The following is a 22,231-nucleotide window of genomic DNA, read 5'->3' as shown; positions in this document are numbered from 1 at the left end:
GGAGGGGGGGGGGTGTGTGTGTGTTAAACGTTACTAGAGATGAGCGAGCATACTCGCTAAGGGCAATTACTCGATTGAGCATTGCCCTTAGCGAGTACCTGCCTGCTCGGGAGCAAAGATTCGGCTGCCGGCGGGGAGAGTGGGGAGGAACGGAGGGGAGATCTCTCCCCCCCCCCCCCCCCCCGCTCATGGCCGCAACTCACCTGTCACCCGCGCCGGCAGCCGAACCTTTTTCTTCCGAGCGGGGAGATACTCGCTAAGGACAATGTTCGATCGAGTAATTGTTCCTAGCGAGTATGCTCGCTCATCTCTAAACGTTACTTTTTTTTTAATAATTAGCAGAACTTAATTGATCTTTTTACTTTCTTTTTTTAGTCCCCAGACAACCAACTAGCGATGCTTTGATCGCTCCTGCAGTATGATGTAATGCCGTACCATTAAAGATATCTTAAAATTGTTGAATTGGAAGCACCCTGGTAGGCCGACCAGGAACGCATGGATCCAGGTGGTGAACTCTGTGCTTCCAATGCAAAGGCGTAACTTGAAGCTCCCGGGCCCCAATGCAAAACCTGTAATGGGGCCCCCCAACTATAATGCTTTATTCATAGTACTTGGCTCCTCATATGGAGGAGAGGCGCCTTATGGGCCCCCTAAGGCCCCTGGGCCCGGGTGCAACTGCATCCCCTGCATCCTCTATAGTTACGCCCCTGTTCCAATGTATAAACTGACTTATATGGCCAGGGGATGTCCTGAGAAGTTTGACAATTTTGAGGGGGCTGGGTGAACTGTCCTGCAATGGCAGCAGAGATGCCTGTCTAGATATTGGGAATGGATATGGTGAGGGATACCCGTTTGAACAGATCTACTGTTTAGGCTAATTCTTTTTTCTTTAAGAGTCGCGCAGGGTTGTTGTTTAAGGGGGTGTTTTCAGGCTCAGAGGCTAGGAGCCCTCCCTGGTTTGGGTTTGTTCCATTATGGGTAGCTGATAAATAAATGTGAAAATTAACAGCCAAGTACTGTTTTATGAGAAATGCACATGAATATGCGAGACACTCAGTGTTTTCACTTTTGTCTTTTTTTTTCAGTTCTCATGTACTGTGATGTATCAGCAAGGTGTGCATTCTTTATGTCTGCCTGCCGTTTCTGTATATTTGTCTATTTTGGCTGAATAAACTTTTTTTTTTTTAAAAAGGAACAAAAAAAAAAATTTTTTAAAGCACTACAGCAAAAAAAAAAAAAAAAGGTATTTTTGTTGCACTATCTACACCTTAAAAAAGCCCCCCCCCCCCCCTCCACTAAGATGGTGGAATTTGCTTTCCCCAGTCGACTCCACGTCCGCACCACCTGAGACAGCCTCCTCCTGGTTGGACAGGAACACACCAAGAGGTTAAAAGCTCCCCCCCTCTCCCACCTTCCTCAGTGTTCTTCCTGTCCTGCCAGGAGGTAGGATCACTGAGAGGTGCTGGTGGAGACACCAGCATGAAGAAAGAAAGCTAGGGGACTCAGTACCCAATCACCACCTAAAGATTCTGTCAGACAACACCACGGCGGTAGCCCACATTCGGCACCAAGGGGGAACAAGGTCTTCAGCCCTACAGGACATCTCACAAAGGATCTTCTGCTGGGCAGAGGGCCGGGTCCTGTCAGTCTCTGCAACACATTTGAATGGATCACTGAATCAGAGGGCGGACTTCCTCAGCAGAAGAAGTATAGACCCAGGAGAGTGGTCCCTCTCTCAGGAGGCTTTCAAGTTCCTGACAGACAGGTGGGGATCCCCACAGTTAGATCTGTTAGCAACAAAAGAAAACGCCAAAGTGAAGAACTTTTTCTCCCTCAGACCATGGGACCAGCCAACAGCTGTAGATCAAAACTAAATCAGAACTGGGGCAGGAATCTCGTTTACACCTTTCCTCCAATACTGCTAATCCCAAGGGTGCCACAATATTTCAGATCCCAGAGATGCACACTGATCCTAGTGGCTCCCCTTTTGGCCGAGGAGGAGCTGGTTCGGGCTTCTAAGGAATTTAAGCATCCAGGACCCAGTCATCTTCCCTGCCCACCCAGGTGGACCTACTGTCGCAAGGCTGCAGTTTGGAAGAAGCTGCACACTTTCGTCAAACATTACAGGGTAAAAGTGCAGCTGGATGAGGACATGGCCTTTGGCCGTAAGGTCCTCTTAGCAGCGATCCCACCCTAAGAATTTTAGTTGGTACGTCCCAAGTGGTGCTGGAGACGACTGGGAAAAGGTTGATTATACCTACCCGATAATTTATGAAATGTAATTTTTAACTAAGAAGAAACAAAATACCAGTTAGGTAAAGATTCATACGTTAAGCTCCTACCCCAGCAATTCATTAGAAACCACTGAGGAAGGTGGGAGAGGGGGGAGCTTTTAACCTTTCAGCGTGTTTCTGTCCAACCAGGAGGCGGCCATCTCAGGTGGTGCTGTCGTGGAAACTCCCGAAAACCCGATCGGGTAGGTATAATCAACCTATTTTACTCAGCTTAAAATTGTAAGTTCTTTACTACATTACATGGTACATTAAATAGTACCATTTAAAAATACAGCTCGCCCAGCAAAAAACAAAAAAAACCCTTAGACATCTACATTGATTGATAAATAAAAAGGTATGATTTTTCAAAAGTATAAGAACAAAAGAAATAGAATAAATAACGGCCACGGTTTTGTTATAATAGCAACCCGGAATTTAAAATCTGTAGTTCTAAAATATAAAGTTTGGTACAAGGGTTTACAAACTAAGCTGATCACATTTATGGCATGTGGTGTAATATACCATTAACAGTAATATCTTTTTAAATACACAATCAGAAAGAATTTTTTTTTTTACCAAATTTATTGCTAGAAATGATGTCTGATAGAAGCTGTCCAGCCAAACCTTCATCTTCATCCTCATCTTCCCACATATCATTGGCATCATCTGAAACAAAAAAAGTACAAATATATTATATACAAAATACATTTAAAAAGTTTTAGCGCAATTAAAAAAGTGAAAAAACTTTATTAAACATCCATAAAAAGAGATAGAAGTGCTACATAGTAATAGCACCTATGCATTCTGGATAGGAAGCCTTAGTAATAGGGAATTAAAAATAAAGTCAAGTAAAACAGTGCAGGCAACAGGATATGACGTATTGTGTGACAATCACCCAGCAATACAACCCAGTAAATAAAATTCAATAAACAATAAATCCAAACAAAGATTTAGACTACCAAGGAGTCTTGCTTGTAGCTGCATCCAGTATGCTTCTCGGGAGAAAAGTTTTTTTTAAACCCTTCTCCTCTCCTAATAGGATGTGTAACCTTTCCTTATCCCAGTAACTCTCAGGGAGCATAGATCAAGTTGTGTATTTCCAGAGTGTCCCGTGACATCTGATAACAAGCGTTTGAGAGCCAGAAAGATGCTCAGTAATATGCAACTTAAAGGTGTCTTCCAGTGAGAATGCTACTGATGACCTATCATCAGGATAGGTCATCAAAAGTTGATCGGCCGGGGTCAAAAATCATACTGACCAACAGAATAACGTCTAATGCCCTGCTTCACTTCACTATGCATGCTGTCAGCAGTGCAAATACATTGAAGTCGGAACTGCAACGGCTGAAGCCTCTGCGTTGACCTCAGTGTAGTGTCCAGCCCTTGTAACTGCAGGCAGGGCTCTCATTGCAATCAACGCGAGCCGTGCCTGCAGTTGCAAGCGCCGGCCACTACACAGAGGTCGACGCAGAGACTTCCGCCGCTTCAGTTCCGACTGTGTATTTGCGGTGCTGACAGCATGCATGGTGAAGTAAAGCAGGGTATTAGACTTTATTCTGGTCAGTACGATTTTGGCAATAGCCAAATATAGGGTTTTGCCTTGACAGGGAAAAAAAAAATGAATAGTCGCCGTTTTCTAAGAATCATATCTTTATTTCTGCTGATAGGGCTGAGTGAGGGCTTCCTATCTCGTGGGGTCAGTGTCCGAAGAAGGAGTACAGGGCTATGTGATTGTGTTCGTAAATAGTAATTTATATAGCGTTTGGGGGCCACTATTTTAGGAAGGGAGGGTGTAGTTTATCCATGGAGTCCAAATTTTTAGGAACCCTTCATGCCCATCTTCAACTATTGATGTTAATTTTTTATTAATTAAATACCAAACCATTCTACGTTTCACTGCCGAAAAATCTAGTGAAGCCCGTCTCCACGATTGGGCCAGGATTTGTTTTGAAGCTAGGAAAAAAAAGGATATCAGTTTCCTGGAGGCTGAGGGGATGTTCTCAATACGCTTATTCAGTAAAGCATCCCAGGAATCCTTATGTATATTTTAGTAGGTTACTGTGTATATTAATGAGTAGACTCTGATCCGAAGTCTCTTAATTCTGGGGCAGGACCACCAAATGTGGATTGTGTCACCTGGGGATGAACAACCACAAAAGCAGTTTGGAGAGTAGCCTGGCACTGCATGAGCTATACGGGTGGGAACCAAGTACCAACGTAATAACACTTTAAATGAGGTTTCCAGCATTAGTATGTTATGGGCACTTCTATTGGTGGATTTCCAGATCTAGGACCAGTGTCCATCTGAGAGGGCACTACCCATATCTTTTTCCTAGCATGATACATATGTTAATTGTGCACAATATGATGAATGGACAAGTCCAGAGTATATCTGTGAGATAAGGCCCTTAGCCTGTGGGTACCCAAGGCAATAGGATTCAAAAGTATTTAATGAATGCCCAGACCTTAAGGGAGTGTTTTGTAATACGGTTGGTGATATTGGGTCTGTGAATTTGTGGGGTCCATAGAATTGAATCTCTAAGTAAGTGGGTAGACTTCAGTTGCCTCTAAGGACAGCTAGAGTGGGGCATTACTAGTTGTGTGGAGAAGAGCTAACTGGGCTATCTGTGCTGCTATTTTTGATATGTTTGGTACACCCAATCCTCCTTTCAGTCTGTGCCTATATAAGATAGAGCACGCAACTCTAGGAATAGAGTCCTCCCAAGTAAAGCAAAGGGACATTTGTTGGAATGTTTTTAAAATGTGCCCTGGTACATGAACTGGAAGAGTTCAGGAAGGAATGTCATCTTCAATGAATTTACTCTTCCTATCCACGAGATATGGTAGCGGCTCCAACTTTCTAGGAGCAGCCTGAGCTTACGGAGGAGAGGAATATAATTTTGGGTGTATGGAGATGTATAAGAATTAGTTAAAGGGGTTGTCCCGCGAAACAAAGTGGGGTTATACACTTCTGTATGGCCATATTAATGCAGTTTGTAATGTACATTGTGCATTAATTATGAGCCATACAGAAGTTATTCACTTACCTGTTCCGTTGCTAGTGTCCCCGTCTCCATGGTGCCGTCTAATCTTCAGCGTCTAATCGCCCGATTAGACGCGCTTGCGCAGTCCGGTCTTCTCCCTTCTGAATGGGGCCGCTCGTGCCAGAGAGCGGCTCCTCGTAGCTCCGCCCCGTCACGTGTGCCGATTCCAGCCAATCAGGAGGCTGGAATCGGCAATGGACCGCACAGAAGACCTGCGGTCCACCGAGGGTGAAGATCCCGGCGGCCATCTTCACAAGGTAAGTAAGAAGTCACCGGAGCGCGGGGATTCGGGTAAGTACTACCCGTTTTTTTTTTTAATCCCTGCATCGGGTTTGTCTCGCACCGAACGGGGGGGCTATTGAAAAAAAAACAAACCCCGTTTCGGCGCGGGACAACCCCTTTAATCTTATGCCCAGGTAGTCTAGTCACCCTGAAAGCCATTGAAAGGGAAAATTAGATTGAATCTGAGGGACCAGATTTGGGGGTAGGGCGAGATTAAGGCCGGCTTCACACGAGCGTGACGGGCTCCGCTGCAGAATATTCCGCAGTGAAGCCCGTCACGGCGCCCCCCAGCGACCCCATACTTACCAGCGGAAGATAGCGTGAAGACGCTTCCCCGCCCACCGCCGTCGCATCATGTGACACGCCCACCGCGTCACATGACGCGCGGCGGTAGGCGGGGAAGCGTTTTTTCACGCTATCTTCCGCTGTGTTACAGCGGGAGATAGCGTGAACGGACGGCTTCCATTAACTGCAATGGAAGCCGTCAGCGCGTACACCCGCGGCAAATAGAGCATGCCGCGGGTGAGGACGGGAGATTTCACGGTGCGAAATTCTGCCGTGGAATTACGCATCGTGAGCATTGTGCTATTAGGTTCAATAGAACCTAATAGCAGGGGGCAACGCAGCGGATTTTTGCCGCGAATTTACGCGGCGTAAATCCGTTCGTGGGAAGGAGGCCAAAGGCTTTAGATTTTGCGTTATTTATTGTCAATCCAGAGATAGACCCAAACCTGGATAGTTCTGCCAGTAGATTAGGGATTGTGGTGAGGGAAAGGGGCATTACTTTTAAGGGTAAAAAGTGAGGAGAGTGGGAGGGGTGGCACATTATGCAGAGGGACATCAGTACATGCAGCCAGAGAAGAATGTAACACTGTGTATATATATTTTATTCTTCAGTTCCTCTGAAGTAACCATGACTTCATGAAAATTTTTCGTGCGAACAGGTTAACACCTGTATCAAATTAACTCGGGCGAAGCTGGGTATATCAGCTAGTAATGCATATATACTGCTTTAGGACGGAGAAGGACAACTGTGCAGGGTCTAACAGTGCTATTAAACATACTGCTATGGCATAAATTGCCACTGAGTGACCAATGTTAAAAAGGTATATTGGCGATTAAGGCTGGGTTCACACTGCATTTTAGTGTGCACACAGCCTGTTCTTTTTGAGATTAAAACAATTGCAAAAATTGGAACCATAGGCTTTCATTAGTCCAATTGAGGCACAACATGGTTTTTGTTACTTTACGTTATTTTAAAAGGTCAGAGTAGCATACGTTGGAAGTAGTTAAAGAAGTTCTCTATTTAGAGAAAATCATGCCAACTCCTATAAGATTTTTCACATCAAATCAAGGTGGCCTATCTCCAGGGGTTTTCCAGTAATAAGTATAAATGGCCTATCTGAAAGACAAGCGATCAATGTCCAAGTCCTCAAATCAAAGGGGCCGTCTAGCTAACCTTCAATATGTTCCCAGGCATAGCAGCCCATACATGTGAATGTGCCCTGTATTGAAGGAACAGCTCTATACATTGAATGTCAAACCAGTCAGCATCAGCTTATAATGGTTTGTGTAGTTTCAGAGTATGTATGCAATAGACTGCAAGCCCCAACATTCTAGAATTGAACCTTTCAGGCTACAGTTCTATCTCCCATCAATAAATAGGATTACAAAGGAAAGGACCATATCATTTTAGTGAAATTATATTGTAGCTCCCAGTTTTTCAAGAAAGCACCAATCTAAGTGAAAATAATTTCATTCTGCATAGATCCTCTGTCCTACCACACAGTTACGCTTTTAAGACTATGGTTGTTTGAGCCATCTACAGCTCAAATTGACATTAGTACAATTTTGGCTGATCTTTGAATATGATTGGCAAAATGCTTCCACTTACCATTACTTTGGGCCCATTCCTCTTCCGCATTTCTGGTTGCATTAGCTTCAATTACACTTGACAATTCATTAATTATTAGTTTGTAAATCTTAACCAGTAAAGGTATGGTTGTAAAACGTTGAGGATCTTAAAGAAAAACAGTAAAACAAGTCTAAAAAAATAAAAATGTCATAATGCAATTTTTACTAACTGATATCTTATGCTGGTCATAATGGGCAATTAGATAATCATTTAAACGAATCTGTAGCCATAATACGCTGCTCTATTTAAGGGCAGTATACTAGAGGAACCATCCACTCAGTGTAAATTTCCAAATATATCCACCAATACATGCACTGTGCAACACTTTTAAAACAAGGACGTCATGAATGGCTGTGATTGGCTAATGCCAGACTAAGTTAGCTAATCAGAGCATTAGCCTTCTGGAGGCGGGGCATTCAAGCCCCGCTTGCAGAAAGCAATGCTCTGAAGGCGTGCACGAGGGAGCGACAGCCTGCAGCAGCGTCGCGGGAGGCGAGCATTTTTTTGGGAAGGGGGGGGGGGGGGGGGGGAAGACACTGCATACCCGGCGTATAAGACGACTCCCAACTGCAAAGCAGATTTTTCAGGGTTAAAAGGTAGTCTTATATGACGGAAAATACGGTAACTCATGCATATCTCACAGATCTCCCTCATAGCACAGAAAAATAATATACCATCCGCTCATAACCTACTTCCCCCACACGTGTTGTGCGGTGCTTTTTCAAAAGGAAAGTAGGTTATGGGCAATTTGTATATTTTTACTAGTAATTATTAGGAAATTATAGTACCAGTGTTTCTGGTGGCACAATGAGCCACACAGGTCTGCTACATGGTACATCCATTATTATACCCACACATCACACACACAGCTCTACTACAATCACACACAGCTGTGGTACATCCATGCTGATTTCCAGACATCACCAGCTCAGCAGACTCCTGGATACAGTGATCAGCCCCTGGTTATGTGATCCCCGATCACCAGGGGCGGAGCATGTGAAGCACCCACATACAAACATACTCACGGTCAAGTGGTCATTAGTATAGTCATGTGAAAGGTTTATAATACACTGACATTTATTAATACTATGCCCTTATACTGCATGTCTGTTCCACTTTTTTTTAGACTGAATTAATTCAACTCATTGTCGAGAGTACCAGCAACATAAATTTTAAAAAAAATCAGGAAAAAACTGGGCCTAAGATTACTAGCATAGATGGACCCTTTGAATACTTGTCATTTTAGCTTATAATGTAGTTTTCCATCAGTTCTATTTATTTAAACCAGTGTTTCACAACCTTTTTAACCTAGGGGCAACGCCTACCAAATACGATTTTGCAAAAGAAAAAACAAAATGCTAAAAACACACACTTCCATTGCAGCATAATCACATGCAGAGCTTCACTATGCCTCCCCGGCGCAGTCATCCTGTGTAAACACAAGACCCAAACTAGTTAAGTAAGCAAGTTTTCAGCTAAACTAAACAAACAAAAAAAAAAAGCGACTGACAGCCAATATAAACAGGCAGTTGTTCATGTATGAATGGCTGCCTGTTTACTCTAAATGGAGGCAGGCAGCCGTAAGACATCTCCGGCACGCTCACCTCCATTCTGTGAGCGATCATCACTCCTTTATGAAAGCACAGGAGTGATCGTCATCCAGTGTTAAAATAACCTTACTCTCTGTGTATGTCTGTGGACATCCAATATGTACATGCAACTTTCTATGCAGGATCACTCCTCTCTGGCGTGGCAGGGAGCGAGGCAGTGTCACTGAGTTGTGGGTGGCGCTTGCCTGCAGAGCTCTCTTGCTCTTATTTTCAGAATTTGTTGTTTTTCTTCCTGTATCGTAATTGTTTGTTTCCTAATTTTTGCAATTTTTAATATATAGTAAAAATACATGAGGAAGTTCCTTATACCATTTCTCTCTATATTTATTGATAAGCATGGCGAGAATAGCCACAGACCTTGTGTGCCCATATTTATCAGCAATATTAAGTTGCAGCTTATTTTCTGAACTTTCCCTTCTCCAACATAGCTACTGCACGCTACGCTTTCCTCTGCGCATGCCCTTGACGCCACTAAGACAGCTGCATGTCATGTGATGAGACCATTACCTATCGCATGTGGATGCTAAACATGAAAATTCTTTCTGACAATAGGTATATTGTCAGAAAGGGACCGATGGACTATACTTTTCAGGTAGAGAAGAACTTCTTGGTTCAGAAACAAATCAAAATTTCTCACAAAGTGTAGAAAGTCTTAGAAACTAAAGCTTCCAGAAAATGCAAGCCACTAGAAAGCACAGTTTCTGGTAAACAAAGTCATATTAGAACGATCGTAAAACAAACAGCAATAGCTGAAGAGAAAAAGTGCAAGTGACTGAATTACTGCATTTAACTTTTATTCTATGTCCCTGTAAGGGACTTGCTCACATTGAGGTGCGTTTAGACCGAACGACTATTCAAAATATTGCTAGATCTTTTGAATGTGAACGATAAATTGTTAAGTGTAAACAGTCAATGTTCGAACGATAAATAATTATTTGTCCTCTTATTGTACATTTCATGCAAGCATGAAAACCATTGTTGGCTCATTCGGTTTTAATACCGATTGTTTATTTGTTTTCATTCATTCACTTAGGGCTTCTAGCCACTAGCGTTTTTTTTTACCGCTGTGATATCGCTGCATTATTTTCAATGGGACTTCCTAATGTTAAAACCGTACGTTTGTGCTTCTGCAATTTTGATGCGATTTTAACATTAGAAAGTAACATTGTGAGATTGCTACTTTTTTTTCAAGAGTTAAAAAAACACGGTAGTAGGTAGAAGCCCTTATACAGCAAACGTGAAGTGAATTTAGTAAGCTTACAATTTGCCTGTATAAACAGGCGGCACGAGCAAACTCTGATTTATCGTTGAAACGAGCAAACCATGTAAATATAAAAAGGCCACTAATCAAATGAAATACTTCTGTATGGCCAAGTATCTCTATTCTTTTACATAGGCAACCACAGCAACCCAATCGCAAAGAGCCGATTACTTAACAGCGATCTGCATTCATTGCAGCATCTAACAGGTTAATGGCCAGAGTCATCTTTTATCTTGACGATCATAGCAGCATAGACCAGGAAGAGGTTAAAGGGTATCAACTGTGGATTCTCAATTTTTATCTTTTCTATCAACTGGCTGACAGCACAAACCTATTTTTTCCTTTTGCATTTATATTTATATACTGCTCATTTTGCCTTTATTAATTCTCACTGAAGTACATGTAGTGATGTGTTTTGAATCATGTTGCAGATTAAGCACCATTCAATGGGGCTAATCCCAGTGTCCGTACTGTGTAGATGGGCTTTGAACAGAGAGTCTACAAGAATCAATATGGCAAATGAAAAGGGTCATTGCAAGGGGAAATTTAAAGATAGAATATGAACTTACTTCTGGAGGTCTTGGATCTTGTGCGGATACCTTCTTGCATGTCAAATATTTCATCTCCTTTCACTTTGATATCTTGAAGCCTTTTGTCATCCATGGTAATTCCATACTGAAGAATCTTGCAAAGAGCCACTGAGCTGAGGGGCAAGGGGAGCACATAGTTACTCAGTATGACAAAAGAAAGCACCTAAAAAAAAGTAGGATTATACCTACCCGATAATCGGGTTTCCAGGAGTCTCCACGACAGCACCACCTGAGATCGCCTCCTCCTGATAGGACAGGAACACACCGAGAGGTTAAAATCCGCCCCCCCCCCCCCCCCCCCCACGTCCTCCCCTCCTCAGTGTATTATAACGAAACTGCCGGGGTAGGAACTAACAAACTTTTTACCTATCTGGTACTTTTTCTCTCTTTTTTTTTTTTATATACATATATACACATTTTTAGGGAGGGAATGTACGGGTGCTGTCGTGGAGACTCCTGGAAACCCGATTATCGGGTAGGTATAATCCTACTTTTCCCAGGACGTCTCAACGACAGCACCACCTGAGACGTATCAACTAAATTTATTCTAGGGTGGGATTGCCGCTGAGAGGACCTTACGACCGAAGGACATGTCCTCATCAAGCTGCACCTTTACCCTGTAATGTTTGACGAAAGTATGGGGCTTTTTCCATACTGCTGCTTTGCCTATCTGCTCTACTGATGCCGAGCCATGCTCGGCCCATGAGGTCGCTATTGCCCTCGTGGAATGGGCTTTAAGAGCCGAGGGGGCCTCCTTCCCCAAAGCCTTATATGACTCACTAATGGCCAGGCGGATCCACCTGGCTAGAGAGCTTTTAGCTGCTTTCTTTCCCTTGTTAGGGCCTGAGAATTGGACAAACAGGTTGTCGTCCTGCCCCCATGGGCTTGTAGCCTCGATGTACGTCAGGACCGCTCTTCTGACGTCTAAGCAATTTAGGGCTCGCTCGCTCTCGTCTTTTGGGTGATTATAGAACGAGGGGATTACGATGTTCTGGGCCCTATGGAATAGGGATACTACTTTAGTTAAGAAGGTCGGGTCTGCTTTAAAGACTAATTTGGTGTCTGTAATCTTGAGGAGCAGGTGGCGTATGGATAGGGCTTGTAGCTCGCTGACCCGTCTGGCTGAGGAAATTGCCACTAGGAAGATAGTTTTCACTGTGAGCATTTTTATTGAGAGCCCCTCAATTGGTTCGAAGGGTTCCCCTGTCATGGCCCTCAAGACTAAATTAAGATTCCAGTCTGGGCATATGTTGGTGGACCTGGGTCGTAGCCTGCCGCTGTTAGGAATCTACTGATCCATCTGTCCCCGGCTAACTTAGTGTCAAATAGGGCGCTAAGGGCTGCCGTTTGGACTCTTAGGGTGCTTGGGGAGAGGCCCATATCCAGGCCGTCCTGTAGAAAGTCCAGGATCAAAGGAACGTCCGCCCTGTTGCTCAAGGAGCCTCTCCTGTTTCCAAGAGGTAAACCTCTTCCAGATTTTCTGGTATATGCGGTTGGTAGTATCTTTCCTGCTTGCCATTAGTGTTCTGACTACCCTGTCCGAGAATCCCCTGCCCCTTAGTATGGATTCTTCAGTAACCAAGCTGTTAAATGGAGTCTGCTTATGTCGGGGTAGTTCAGGGGTCCCTGCGTTAGGAGATGCTCTTGAGCCGGAAGGGTGACTGGCTCCTGGATGCTCAGGTTCCTTAGGAGGCTGAACCAGCTCCTTCTTGGCCAAAAAGGAGCCACCAGGATCAGGGTGCACGGTTGTGACCTGAAGTGCTGCAGTACCCTTGGGATTAGTGGGATCGGGGGGAATGCGTACACCAGTTCTCCTCCCCAGTCCTGGCTCAGGGCGTCCACCGCTGTCGGTCGGTCCTCCCGCCTGAGGGAGAAGTTCTTCACCTTGCGTTTTGTTTTGACGCGAATAGGTCCAGTTGTGGGAGACCCCATTTGTCCGTCACGATCCGGAATGCCTCCTGGGATAAAGACCATTCCCCTGGATCTAAACGCCCCCGGCTGAGGAAGTCTGCTCTTTGATTCAGAGATCCCTTCAAGTGTACTGCCGACAGTGAGATGATGCGGCCCTCCGCCCAGCGAAATATTCTTTGTGTGATACTTTGTAAAGCTGGCGACCTCGTGCCCCCCCTGGTGTCGGATATGGGCCACTGCCGTGGTATTGTCCGATAGTACTCGTATGTGTTGGTTTTTTACCGTGTCCCCCAGGTGCTGTAGGGCCTTCCAGATCGCTTGTAGCTCCCTGTAGTTCGAGGATTGGAGCTTCGTCTCCAGTGGCCATGAGCCCCGTAGGAGCTGGTCTCCAACGTGCGCCCCCCACCCCCAGGAGCTTGCGTCTGTCGTGACCTGCACCGCCGGGTTCAGTATCCAGTGGACTCCTTTTCCTAGGTTTCTCAGGGACGTCCACCATCGCAAGGATATTTTTACCGAGTTCCTGATTTGCATTTTGCTTTCTAGCGAGGATTGCCTGCCGTCCCATGCTGAGAGGACTGCTGCTTGCAGAGGTCTGGTATGTGCCTGTGCCCATGCTACCCCCGGGATGCATGACGTTAGACTTCCCAGGAGGGACATAGCCTCCCGGATTGTGCATGACCGTCTCCGCCTGAAGGATTCCACCATGTGTCGGATTTTCTGCACCTTTGACTCGGGGAGGAAGGAGCATTGGGCCTCTGAGTCGGGTGTTATGCTTAAAAACACCTTCTCCGTGCTGGGGTTTAGGCTGGACTTCTCCCAATTTATTATCCAACCTAGGAACTGTAATAGGTTGAGCACTGTTGCCAAGTTTTCTGCTAGGCGTTCTCTGGACTCTGCTATAATTAGTATGTCGTCCAGGTAGGGGACTATCAGAATCGACCTCTGCCTTAGGTATGCTGCAACCTCCGCCATGATTTTTGTGAAGATGCGGGGTGCTGAGGAGATTCCAAAGGGCAGGCATCTGAATTGGAGATATCTTGTCTTCTTGCCCATCTCCAGCGCGAACCTTAGGTACTTCCTTGAGTCCCTGTGGATAGGTACATGAAAATAGGCGTCTTTCAGGTCGATCGATGCCATGTAGGCACCCTTGGGGATCAACCTTACTGCTGATGTGATGGATTCCATCCTGAACTTTCGATACTTGACGAAGACGTTCAGGGGTTTTAGATTTATTATCATGCGTGAACCTTCACCGGGTTTTTTTTATTAGGAAGAGACTGGAGTAACGCCCCCAGGTCTCCTCTTCCTGTGGCACGAGGGACACTGCTCTTAGACGTTGTAGGTCCTGTACCGCCTGCTGGAGTGGGTGCAGTTGTTGTACTGGACCTCGCGTGGTAATGTATCTTCTCCTGGGGAGGGATACCAGTTCGATTCGGTATCCCTGCTGCAGGATCTCCGGGATCCACGAGCTCCTGCAAATCGAGGTCCACCGATCCGCAAAGCTCTGCTGCCTCGCCCCCCCACTGGCGTCAGGGCTTCTGCTTGGCTGGCTCCCCCTGGTGTGGGTTGAAGAGGAAGTTCCTCCCTCTGCCTCCCTTGGGGTAACTCCAGTGGCCAGTCTTGCCTTTGCCTCTATATGGTTCCGGCTGTTGTGCTGGGGCCCGGAAGAAGGTCCTCCCTTTACGCTGTTTTTCTTCCGGGAATCCCTTTTGTCTGACGCTTTTTCTAGGATTTTATCCAGATCCAGACCAAAGAGGAATTGGCCGTGAAAGGGGAGTGAGCACAGTTTATTCTTTGATGTTAGGTCACCCGACCATGAGTTCGGGTGACCTAACATCCAGGAGCCAGGAAGTTGGTGGCCATTTTTAGCATAGGGAGGAAATCTATAATTTGTTCCCTCGGTGTTTTGCTCGAGATATGCAGCTCCAGTTGCTCTAGCCACACTCCCAGGGTTCTGGCGACACACGTGGCTGCCACCCCTGGCCTGAGCGTACTGGCTGCTGCCTCCCAGGATCTTCTTAATAGGCCCTCCGCCTTCCGATCCATTGGGTCTCTAAACTGTGTGGCGTCTTTAAAGGGCAATGTTGTCCTCCTAGCCACCTTAGCCACTGGGACGTCCACCTTGGGTACTTCCTCCCAATTCGCACATACCCCCTCCTCAAACGGGTAGCGCCTCTTAACCCCCTTAGAACAGAAGGATCCCGTGTCGGGTTTCTTCCACTCCTTGAGTATTAATTTGGCTATGTTGCTGTGGACCGGGAATGTATGCTTCCTCCTCTCTCCTAACCCCCCCAAAGACCTCGTCCTGCATTGAACAGGGTTCCCTGGGTTCTTCCATTTTTAGTGTGGCTCTAACGGATTTGATCAGTTCCGTTAGGTCTTCTCTATGGAAGAGGTATTTTTGGTATTCCTCTTCCTCTGAGGACTCCTCGAGCACCAAATCTTCTGGTTCCGATCCCGAACTCTCCTCAGAGTCTGAGTGCTCCTCTGGGCTATGCGCCTTCCTTCGGCATTTTGCCCCCGATGCCCCTTTGGGTGGAGTTTTAGGAGTAGTCAGTGCTGACCGCACTTACTCTCAGACGAGCTTCCTGACGTCCTCGAGGAATCCCCCCCGATTCCTCCTTGACCAGCTTGGCTATGCATGTTTTGCATAATGGTCTCACATGCGAAGCCGGTAGTCTTGCGTTGCATTCTGCGCACTTTTTAGCTTTGGCTCTGGGAGGGGCATCTCTTATCCCCCCTGGCAGAAACAAAATTTGCGTGTAAGGATGCAACATTCATTAGTAACACATACGAATATGCATGCCTTTTGCCCCACTGGCTACTTACGGTTGCCGCCGCGGTTGAACATTCCGCGACCTCTGGTGCTGGAGCACTCATTGCTTTGTCACTGGTGCTGCAGACACTCCTGGGGCAGTAAGCCAATACTCACTGAATGGCTTCTTCGCTCAGCGCCATCTTCTCTCAGGTTCCTTTTTAAATCCTCCCCCTTTTTTTTTTTTTAATTTTGGCGCCTTTAATTTTTAGCCCCGCCCCCTCCGAGCGCCGGCCGTGCCCTGCGCGGTGACGTCATCGCGCTCGTCACATGATGCGGCGCCCCGCTCCCCCACTGCTCGTTAAGGGGAAGCTGGAAGCGCCGTGCACGTTCCTAAGCCGGCGCAGAGGAGAGCTGGAGCCCCGCATTGAACCCCCCATGGGCCGCCGCGGGAGGAACCTGGCCCAGGGGAACCACCCCATGTGGCGTCCCGGGAGCCGCTCTGCAAGAAGGGAGGACAGGCTGGACCACTGCCCTCCGATCTGCCGGTACGTTCTTCGGGCTGGCGTCTCCACCAGCCCCTCTCGGTGATCCTGCCTCCAGGACAGGAAAACATTGAGGAGGGGAGGAGGGGGGGGGGGGGGGGATTTTAACCTCTCAGTGTGTTCCTGTCCTATCAGGAGGAGGCGATCCCAGGTGGTGCTGTCGTGGAGACGTCCTGGGAAAATGACTTTGTTGGCGGAGGCTTGAAAAAAAAAACAAACAAACTAGGTTTTCAGATATTGCCCTGGCTTCTTTGGCATCTATTTTGGCCAGTTCTTGCAAAATATTGGATGGGTTATGGTACACACTTTCCCCTGCAAAACTCATCATTTACATTACAAATGTGAAATTTATTGCAAATCTAGAATGCTATTCTGCTCTACGCCAGCATTCTCATGATTGGCTTCTTCAGGCTGCCTGTACAACTGCTCGTCAGCGAGGGTTTCCAGCTGGGTCACAGCAGCTGTTACATGTAGTCCTAAACTCTCGCTCACGACCCGAAGGTTGCGAGTTCAATCCCCGCAAGGTTCAATCCTCCGCTTGGCAGTAAATAACTTACTTGAAAGCGCTGCGGAATAACTTGGCGCTATACAAATAAGATTTATTTATCACTTAGAGGTTGTTGTCAATAATGCCTGAGGCAACGGTGAGTGGCGGGGCCGAGAAACCCTGCCGATGCCACCATCCCCCCCACATGGATCATGGAGTGTTAAAGGGTTGCCGTGGTACCTTAGTACCTAGTGCAGGCTAGAATTGCAATGTATTGCACTCAATTAGGTGCATTTTAAAAAAAAAACACCAAATTAAAAAAAATTTGTGGGTATTGCCCACTCTACACAAGTTCAAACTATTAACATTTTGCTTATCCCATGCAGTGAATGCTGTATAAACACCACACACGCAAAGGCTGTCCAGTTTCTTTAAAAGAAAAACAGAAGCTTGTCCTACAGTCCCAAAAAAAACAACTAGCCCACTCACAACCCCATCTCTCATCAGTGCAAAAATAAAGTTATAGGTCCCAAAATATGGCAACTCTAAGCAAAAAAGGATATATAAATATGGCATCATTGCTATCAAATTGCACAGTCAAGTGAACTACTTTTCACCACATTGTAAATGCTGTAAAGACAAGCCAAAATTAACCTTTCCCCCCACATTTAATTTCCCTAAATTTTTCAACACATTGTATGGCACATTGAATTGTACCATTTAAAATATAAGACCTCATTCACTTATGTTGTCAGAAATAAAAGTTATGGCTCTTGCAAGGCAGTCAAAAAAACAAAAACAAAAAATGTGTCTTTTTAGGCATTTTGGCCATTCATAGTATTAAAGAAATCACCACCATAATGATTTGGCAACATGTATTATACAAGGGTGTAAAGATTGGTTCTAGAGAGGATAGAATAGGCTTGTATGCCGATGACTTATACATGTCAGAACTTCGGAATATCTTGCCATCGGCTATTTTCCTGATCGATTGATTTGGGAGGTTTTCAGGCTTGCGCATTAATTGGCAGAAGTCAGCTTTTATGCCTCTGAGGCTCGAGGGTTGGTAGATGGGGGAGGTATTCCATAATTGACAGGTTACTTCCCAATTTAAATACCTCAGAATTTATATAACTAAGAATCATGCTCTTCGCTTTAATCTGAATATTGCTTCCCTATTGACATCACTACAACATAAACTCAAAACCTGGAGTGCCTTGCAGTTATCTGTGGCCGGTAGAATAAGCCTTATTAAAATGATTGTACTCCCCAAGTATTTATACTGCTTAGAGCACGCAGACACAATCATACCACAGAACTTTTTCAATAAGACCAATTCAGTGATAGTGTTTTTCGTCTGGGGGAAAGCTAGAGCCAAGCTTCGCATGGAAACACTACAGCGGCCAAAAGACAGAGCAGGAATGGCGTTACCAGATTTTAAGCTGTACTACTTGGCCGGGCAAGTTAGGTATATTCACCACTGGTTGTCGGATTCTCCCCTCCCAAACTCTGAGCATCACCTTATGACTTTCCTGTCTGAAATGTCCCTCTGGATCATTCTGAAAAAACCAGAGCTACTCTCCAAACAAATGCTGCCCATTCACAAACTAGCGGTTAGTGTGGGGCAGACGTGTAAATCACTAACCAAGTATGTAGGGACACCCTTGGAAACCCCTCTCTGGGATAATAGAGCGCTCCCACACCTTGTGACTTTACCAGATAAACAGTACTGGGTAAACCTCGGAATCATCCCACTGGAACATCTATATATTGGTGAGGTACTAGCCTCCTTTTAACACTTACAGCAACTCTACCAGGTCCCAAGCACTAGTTTTTATAGATACCTACAGCTCTGGCATGCCCTTATGGCACAATTTCCAGAACCGTTTTCTCAGTATCCCTTGATAGGCATATTGTGTACTCAGGGCCCTAGGGGTCTGATATCGGTCTTATATGCCCATCTACTGCATTCTAAAATTTCCTGTACGCCAATGGTGGTAATAGATAGATGGAAGGAACTCATCCCCTCCCTCACCGAGGATGTGTGGCATGTGGCAATGTCCTCTCATACCATGGTATCAACAGCTGCAAATAACAAGTTAACACAATTGTATATACTGCACCACTGCTATTTAACACCGACTAGACTTTACAAAATGAACAGGGTGCCTACCAATCAATGTCATTGGTGCCAGACACCGGGCGCAAAATGTAGTCATCTAATATGGAGCTGCCCAGAGATCTATGCGTATTGGGGGGAGATCACAGAATTTCTAAGCCAGCTAATGGAAGTGCCGGTCCCACTACATCCGAGCATATGCTTATTGGGAATCTTGGACGAGGAGCACTGGCAATTTCATGACAGGATATTCCTCATTAAAGTATTGGTTTCTGGCTCGCAAGACAATAGCTTTGAGATGGATGGAAAGGCGGCCCACGACGTTCTCAAGGTGGCGGAACATTGTTAATTCCACCTTGCCAAACAACAAAGAAATTGAATAAGAGGTGTGTGTGGGGGTGGGGCTCAGATGCAAACATCACACAGGATTTGCTTCAAGGCATGTTTAGTAGGACTGTACCTGGGTCTGCCCAATAAAACGGGTATCAACTACTAAAATTCCAATGTTATGGAAATTTAATGTACCAGCCTGCTGTATTAATATATTTGATACGGATATTGTATCTGTGGTAACTCTCCCTTAATGCGAAGAATTCATGATATATGCAAAGGTACTTCATTATATACTGTATGGTATATTTCTTGTTCAATAAGACGAGTTTAAAAAAAAAAAAAAAAAAAAAGAATCCCCACCACCTCATCCACTAATACTCACCTGACTTTGCCTTCATACTGCCCATAGAACAAATGCTGTCGGCTCATCCACTCTGACATAACAAACTCTAGGGCTGGCTTGCCAGTAGGGCCAGGGAGGCTGCAAAGGAATTCAAGCAACGGCTCCAACTGCGAGTTTGCAAGGTGTGCAAATACCATGATCAAGGACTAAAGGAAGCAAGAGAAGGGGAAGGATTTTTTTTTAAGCTTTTATCCGAAACCATTTAATTAAAAAGGCACAATTAAATGTGTAAGGAAACATTTAGAATGATCTTAAGGTCTACCTGCATGACACTGAGCGTCTCTGCCTGCTGCATCTTGCTGAGAATTGCTCTCAAAATCTGGTCTAAATTTTCACCCAACTCACGACCAGCCTTGGAAATAAGAGTGGATACAAGACGTCCCACAAATGCTGCAGTGAATTCAGATGTTCGCGGGTCCAGAAGTTGGCTAACTACTTGCATGACATACCAAAGACCGCTGTGTCCTTGATCATCCTGCCACTGAGCAATTTGCTCCAGTGCAACTGAAACATAGGCGCGAAGACACTCCCCGCCATTCTAGGCACAGAAAAAAATACAAATACACAATGGTTAGCTGTCGATTATATACATAATATACACATACATACACACAGTCCGAGAAAGAAAGAAAGAAAGAAAGAAAAAAAACAAAATCAAGCAATTGAATAACGTTTTCTATGGAAGATTGTAACGTTGATATAAGTGATTCCAGGCCTACAGGTTTCATATGACATCCTGCAGCATATCGGATCCAAATTTCTCTAAATTATGCATACTCTTGGTTTGTCAATGTTGGCGTTGCAGATGGTCCTATACATATTCTAATAATGATAAATCTGGTGACGGGGCAGGCCACGGAAGTGTGACAACGTTGTAGACACATTCCTGCGTCCCCCTTGTGTTGCGTGCGGCCAAGCATTATCCTAGTGGAAAATCCCTCTTGGAAGCTGCCACGAGAGACAACACATATGGCCGCAAGAGGGGCAGAACACATCGCTGAGCTGTCATTGCCCCTTGTACCACTACTAGGGGTGACCAACTGTTGTATGTAATGCTTCCCCCCCCCCCCCCCCCCCCCAGACCATCATATCAGCAGGGGGGGGCAGTGTGCTGCTCCACAGCAATGGCAGGATTGAGATGCTCCCCCTTTAGGTCTCTAGACATGATTATGGCTGTCGTCCGTGCCAAAACTAAATCTAGAATTGTTGCTGAAGACAATCCGGTTTCACTCTGTAGTCCAGTTTTGTTGTTCATGACACTATTGCACATGGAGGCAGCGTGGGGGACTGTCAAAGACAGTACCTGTGTGCTAGGAGACCAAATATCCTTCAGTCAAGCACCTGGAAATGGTTCTGATAGACACAGGGGCCTGTAATGATTGTTCCACTTGTCTCTAGATGGCAGACAACAAAACCGTTGGAGCTGCTTGTGCTCATCGGCCAATTAGATGATCCTCTCTGCTCCTGGTCTGTCGAGGGTATGCTAAGCCCGGTCGCCTTGTGTGTGTGCCTTCACACATCCACTGGTCTCAAGACCATCTAACAGTCTGGTCAGAACGGCCCAGGTGGTGGGCAAATCGTTCTCACATTCCAATACGCCCCCTCTGAAACTCTGTTACCTGGGTGAAATCTCTTTGATTACATCGTAGAGGTATATCTAGCAGTCAACAAGCTCTACGCATGTGGAAGAAGAGGTCCACCACACACAAGTAGCCTTTGGGATCCATTTTATAGGCCAAGTATGGAGCTACTTTTAGGGCCTCAGACTGTTCATCTAATCACTTGTATATCTGCCTGAGCTGTACCTGCATGACAAGTTTTACAGTAAAATAAGTTTGTGAGAATATATATTTATACACACATTTCTACATTATTCCTCACTCTTACTACTTCAACTGTTGATTAGTTATTCTGTAAAGGTAGATTGCTGGGGGGGGGTTTCTGCTTGAAAAAGTTTGTGCAATGTTTTAGAGAAAATTCATATTTTATAGTATTCTCTATACTGGGCTATAAATACTTATAGAACTATTTCATAAACAAGAACAATTTTTTTAAAATGCTACATAAAACACTAGACAATACCTGCATGGTTGTATTATCATCTGTATGCAGGGTACACTGAGCAACTGCAGGGAAGGCTTGACAAATAAGTAGTTCTGACAGAGGTGGCTTTGTGTTCCTCACAACGGTGGTCAAAATATCGATTGAGGTCTGCAATAATTGTTACAAAAGATATACGTTATGTTTATATAAAAGTAAAAATTGTAGATTGCATGCAGATTTCAGTAAACACAGTTGAACATACGGTAGCATGTAATAAGATATTAAAGGGGTTCTGACACAAAAAAAATAAAAAATTTTTACTCACCTTGCCTGGCTAGGACCGATCGCCAGGCATGTCCCTTCCAGCCGGCATCTTCTGTGGCTTGTAGAAGCAGAGCAGGAGCGGTCAAAATGACCGCTTCCTGCTCTGCTCCGTCAGCCACTTCCGAGGTGAACGGACGGGCCGCCCACAGCAAGCACGTCACAAGCAGTGCTTGCTGTGGGCGGCCCGTCCATCGTGGCTGAACTCCGAGATTCTGCGCGTGCGCAGTGGAGACGCGGCCTGTCCTGACTCCTGTCAGAGGGCACCTCTCCGCTGCGCATGCGTGCGTTCCCGGAGCAGAGCGGCTCGTGGAGGAAGAAGCAGAAGAACAGCGCCTG

The 22,231-nt window shown here is 45.5% G+C and overlaps 1 protein-coding gene across 1 annotated transcript in view; it reads right to left on the bottom strand.

Moving 5' to 3' along the window:
• The window catches only part of IPO9 (importin 9), a 62,685-nt gene that overhangs the window by 5,419 nt on the left and 35,035 nt on the right, over positions 1–22,231 (bottom strand). Inside the window, exons 17-22 of the mRNA XM_066609343.1 lie at positions 21,611–21,739; positions 19,791–20,066; positions 19,508–19,674; positions 10,955–11,088; positions 7,494–7,619; positions 2,850–2,939 (exon numbers count right to left, since the gene is read on the bottom strand). Coding sequence (XP_066465440.1) covers positions 2,850–2,939; positions 7,494–7,619; positions 10,955–11,088; positions 19,508–19,674; positions 19,791–20,066; positions 21,611–21,739 — 922 coding nt within the window. The remainder of the gene's footprint in view (positions 1–2,849; positions 2,940–7,493; positions 7,620–10,954; positions 11,089–19,507; positions 19,675–19,790; positions 20,067–21,610; positions 21,740–22,231) is intronic.

This window comes from Eleutherodactylus coqui, chromosome 1, assembly GCF_035609145.1.
Source record: "Eleutherodactylus coqui strain aEleCoq1 chromosome 1, aEleCoq1.hap1, whole genome shotgun sequence".
NCBI lineage: Eukaryota > Metazoa > Chordata > Amphibia > Anura > Eleutherodactylidae > Eleutherodactylus > Eleutherodactylus coqui.
Note: the sequence above shows the minus strand (reverse complement) of the source record. Positions and strands in the feature narration are given on the sequence as shown.